This window comes from Lactuca sativa, chromosome 4 (assembly GCF_002870075.4).
Source record: "Lactuca sativa cultivar Salinas chromosome 4, Lsat_Salinas_v11, whole genome shotgun sequence".
In the NCBI taxonomy this organism is placed as follows: domain Eukaryota; kingdom Viridiplantae; phylum Streptophyta; class Magnoliopsida; order Asterales; family Asteraceae; genus Lactuca; species Lactuca sativa.
Genome location: NC_056626.2, coordinates 271,734,823 through 271,740,281, shown reverse-complemented (window position 1 = coordinate 271,740,281; position 5,459 = coordinate 271,734,823). Strand labels below are relative to the sequence as shown.

The 5,459-nt window shown below is 33.3% G+C and overlaps 1 protein-coding gene across 1 annotated transcript; it reads right to left on the bottom strand.

The window, feature by feature from the left end:
* Positions 1-272: 272 nt before the first annotated feature.
* On the bottom strand, positions 273-5,092 carry LOC111907748 (uncharacterized). The gene is made up of 12 exons (XM_023903553.3): positions 4,926-5,092; positions 4,287-4,346; positions 3,983-4,036; positions 3,823-3,883; positions 3,115-3,191; positions 2,799-2,848; positions 2,615-2,697; positions 2,478-2,548; positions 2,262-2,397; positions 1,993-2,111; positions 1,801-1,905; positions 273-593 (listed from the first exon to the last, which is right to left on the bottom strand). Exons 1-12 carry the CDS (start codon positions 4,962-4,964, stop codon positions 525-527), a joined length of 924 nt encoding a protein of 307 aa, XP_023759321.1. The 5' UTR covers positions 4,965-5,092; the 3' UTR covers positions 273-524.
* Positions 5,093-5,459: the final 367 nt, after the last annotated feature.

The window sequence follows — 5,459 nt, the reverse complement described above, 5'->3', positions numbered from 1 at the left end:
CTCAAACTAGTTTCTCAAGTTTGAATGAAGTTAAATACCAGTTGTCACTCACACTAATCTCAAGTTCTCTAAACTAAAGCCACATTAATTAATACACGAAAAAACATTTTTAGTGCATTTGAAATTCCTTGTTGTGTGTATTGATGTTAGTAGGACAAAAGTTGCAGCCTTCAATTCCATCCAAGAAGATAGTGTAGAGACCCGCTTTTGATATTACACCGTACGTGCAATGAAAAAATAAAATAACATACATCTTAGGCTGCCAACTGCCATTTGGGGATGAATATAAGATGTAGATAGATAATGGAAGTAGATGCAACTAAGGTACAATACTAAGTAAACATTCTAGTTTCCAATACCAGGATTCTTGGTGTCCCTCACATCACACAACAATTGCAGCGTCTCATGCTCAAAAACAAACAACCAACTGCAGTTGCAATAAATCCTCAAAAACGTATAAAGAAAAAATAATAATAATAGTGTAGCATCCGAATTCCCATCCATGATTTGACAAACAATTTCCTTCACCTTTTGGCTGGGCAGCGGGTACCAGCAACAAAGCCTTCTGTGTAGGCTGTATTTTTAAACATCGTCTGAAACACCAAAGTCCAAATCCAAACCAAATAATAAATACCAAACATAATTTGATTTTATAGCATCATCCTACACTACACTACACACTATTACAGTTACAGCATTGTACCAAATGAAATTATATGTCCAAATACAAAATATTGGGTGTAAGATGCCTAGATGATTGATTGTACAAAACATAACTTGCAGTACAGCATAACTCATAACAGGGTGGATCACTCTTTCATGTATAACTATAACTATAACTATAACTATATATGGGTGTTGAAACTTGAAACTAGGCTTTCCCTCCTCCTTTTACAAATTTTTATGTTTTTTTCTTCCATTTCTCAAAACATAATTTATATGGGTTTTAAAGAGAATGAACAAAGAAAGGAACATACATTGTCCTAGGATAATAAATACACAAGGATATCAAGTCTATGTAGCAACAGATAGCAGATTAATGTCGCTCAAGTTTTGACACATGCTGATTGATGTCTGGGGAAGAAAAAACACTTGCTAAGTTGCTATGAATGAACACTTATTGCATTAATGAGAATGCTACACCTATTAAATTATAGATATTCAACCACATGGACAGTTGAAATCAATGGCCAAGATTGAGTCTCTACACATATTCTATTAAACATCTAGAAAATAATCAATGGGACAATACTGGCAACTTGTTGTGTGCATAAAAGACATGAATGCCCCCATCTCATCATCAATAATGTCAATAGATATATAGGTGATTGCGAGCTAAACGCGTTAATAATGTCAAGTAATTCATCATGAACAACAAATACTTCAATTTGAGAAACATATATTAGTATATAGGATCAAAATGTCTAATTTTTTTCATCAACCTTGTACTCTATGTATTCACGTATGGACTAGCAATAGAGACAGAGTTTTTAGTATGATGGAAGCGGAAAAGTGATGAAAAACAGTTGTTTTTTATTTTATATTTTTTGCGTAAAGGAATGTTATTTCCTCCATTTTGTTAATTTTTCATTGCAATTTTATTCATGTAGCCTTTACAACGACACAATGCATCCAAGCTTAGATCCACTCTTACAGACTAAAAAAAAAATCACCATTCCGATTTAGTTGGGCACAGTTGCTTTCTTTAACTCAAACTTGTGTGTGTGTGTGTGTTGTCATGCAAAACTAAGTTGCTACTGTAGATAGAAATAGAAGACAAGTAGAGAAAGAAACACTGACAGCTAGATTTTTCAATTCCAAGCTAAGATTCTTCTTTAGATGGCTGGATACCACACCACCAAGTTGTTCCCCATTGCCATGTTGCTTAATGTTTTCGTCCTTCATCTGCATGATTTTTTTTACACCTCAAGAATAAGCAAGTCCAAGATAGAGTTAAAGAGTTTATTAGAGACAAGTATTACATTACACTACCTCGGAAAGAACAATGGCTGATGCTTTCTCTACTATCTCTTGAATAAACTTTTCAGGATCAGCAAAAGAGTTTGCAGTATTCACCATTTTCTCCTTCTTGGAAACCTTTGATGCTTTGGCTACATTACATCAATCAGTATCAGCCACATAAAAACATCAAAAGGTTAACAAAATCTACAACTTTCCAGGATCAGCAACAACAACAAGCCTCATTATATATATATAACTTTTATTGAATAGTGAGTCACATCTAAGAATTGTAACAATACCAGTAGCAGAGACTGGGTTGCTGTCAATCTTCAAAGAAGCTGTTTTTTCCATAACATCTGTTATGCGTGAAGTGTTGTCAGATGGAACTAAAGCAGCTAAATCCGGAGGTTGATCCTTCCCAACAGAAGGATTAGCCTAAAAACAACAATTACTTACAACCAAAAAAGGAAGAGAAGGGGGGGAAATTAGTAAGATAATAACCAATCTTTTCTTACCTCAAGATCAACATAGGCAACCATTCTTCCTACTGACTTGAGAAACCTGTCAAGATCCTTTATGTGAAGGGCTGCAACCAGATTCATCAATAAATAAGCCCAAAATTTCAAGAATGATGAAGCGTTTTGATACTTACAGATGGTTGTATCGTTGGAGAGTGGATGGAAGAAGCAGCACTCCTGAGTTTTGAAACCTTGATCCAACAACAACGAAACATTCCTTCACAAATCAAATTAACAAAACAACTGCTATCAGAATCCAGTATTTAACAAATATATATGCTCTTGTTAGTTGTGCAAGATTAAAACAACCCAACTCACTTAGCTGACTCATTCACAAGTGCAAATGGAGTAACACACCCTAGAGGCACCTGGAAAAATATTATACCAACGAGTATCAACTATCAGTAATATAGTAAGTAATCAATGTAAAAGATATTTGAGAAAATGACAGATGGAAGGAACATATAAATGAAGCCAGGTTTGTAAAATGTTAGGACTTATAAAGTGTAAGCTTCCTTTTCCTAAATTTCTCTATCATATAATTATTTCTGCATCAAGTCAAAAAAACACTCACATATAGATTACATTAAGTAAAAAAAAAAATCATCTACAGAGTTAAAATGCATTTAGGAACCTGAAGTATTTCTCCAACTGCTTCTTCAGGTGCCATTCTCACCCCTCCTTTTCCAAGCCCAAGCCTTTGAGATAGAACTGCTCAGCTTCAAAGCCACAATGAGTGTTATAAAAATCCAGAAAAAAAAATACAAAGTATTATATTAATGACTTTTGCAATAAATAATATAAAACTGTATCTCCCTCTATCCCTAAACAGCACTCATGTTATTCTTTTTGGTCCACAACATTTACTTAATCTTAAATTCAAATTTCGTTTTGTGAATATGCTTTCAAGACAGAAGGGTGCTTTGACTAGTGGTATATTAATAGAACTAAATGCAAGAAATAGCAACATCCTTTCATTTATTTGTGTACTTTCATTTCATTGTATTATAAGATTCTACATCCATTTTTTTCCTTATTATAGCACTGTACTTTGAAAACTTTCTTACTAGGATATCATAGTTGAAAAAATATCAGTGAAAATTGCTTTGTATTCAGATGGCATTTAGTAGACTTTTCAAATTACAATATGAAGAAATGAAAGTAGGATGCTATACTCTTAAACAAATCAATGGAAGAAGTAGTCGACTTGTTTCTTGTTGCATTTAATTTTAACCAATAATAAGAGTAGTACACTTTTCATGGGACAGAGGAAGTAACATAATTAGTATGGTGTCCAAAACAACAAGGATAAGAAAGCAACCAAATGTCAGAGCAAACTAACCTTTTAGGTCTACTGTGGTATCAGCCAAGGCTGAAACAATATAAAATCTGTGCTTCTTATCCTATATATCAAAAGTAAAATATATACATATGCATTAATTAGATAGAACACAAAATGATACTATATGGCAATCCAAAACCAAAATATTTGAAGATAATACCTTTAGGAATAAGTTTTTACTCAATCCACCTTTCATATGTCCAACATACTTGGCCTTATACAAGAGATAGACAAACAAAACAAAACAAATTAAAGAAAATTGCAATATTTTGTTACAGAGAACATGCTTTTGCAGTGCGTTTGGCATGTATTGTAGGCAAAAATTGTAATATTTTGTCCTATTATCTACCCAGAAAATGCAAAAGACGTTAATGCCCATTGAAAATATCCCCAGAAAGCTTTGTCCAGTTCAGTTATGTCTCATGTAAAAAACGCAACCTTTGTATTGCATTAGATTTAGTTACCTGGGCTTCAACAGTCATCACTACAGGATGCTCATACTGCGAAAATTTTATCTGTTGAGCCTGATACATACAATGGATATGTTATTGCTTAAAGAATATATAACAACTGATAAGATCCACCAACAAGCATACTTAAAACTAGTTACAAATGTTAAATAGTCAGGCCATGATCACACTCAGTGGGAAACAAAACCTCATTTATCAGGACAAAACTTAATAATAATAGAAGAAGAAAAATAATTACATTGTATTAAGGGAAAGATTATCACATGGAAAATGGATATAGGTCTTGTTACTAGCTCACGCCCAACAGTAGTCGATTTCTACTAATACTAGCTACGAAGTTTGAGGCAATAAACGAGTAAGCTAAGCTCTCACTCATGAGACTCCAACAAGAACACACTAATGAAGCATAATATAAAGTGCAAACATATATGACCGTGAAGATAGAACCTTAAGTTGTTTGATCTTGCACTACTTTTTTGGCAGATTAATAATGGCTGTTGCTTTTTCATTGCTTCAACCTGGGATTTTAAACCCAAATTTATTCGAAACTCTATCAATCGATAGTAAAATTAGAATTGGACGACGAGGTTGATGAATCCAGAAGATTACGCATTTTGTTAAGAAAAATCGAACCTGTAAGCGTTCAAAAAGTTGCCCTTTCGAAAAACCCATCTCTCCGAATTTTGTAGACGCCGCAACCCCAGGGAGAGACTGAAATGCAACTCAACCTGTAATACTCGCTTTGCTTGACCCAAAAACTTTGAAAATGTAGGTTTTGGTGATAATACATAAAACCCTAATCCTAAACTATTTGGGTTAGCTTTATATATATATATATATATATATATATATATATATATATATATATATATATATATATATATATATATATATATATATATATATATAAGTGATTTTTAAGAAAAGTGGTTTATTAGCTTGTAGATCCAGAAACATGTTCACTAATACCATCAATATCCACTGGAGAAGCAGCAATGAAGGCAATAATAAATACAGAAGTTGCGGTCAATAAGGTAGGGATCATCAAAACACCAAACCATCCAATGTAAAGACGGTTTTCAGTGTTGGTTATCTAGTTACAGAAGTGACCTCATAGGCTTTCGCTTTCGCGTCTCTCTAAAATTGCAGTCATGGTAAAATCTTGGT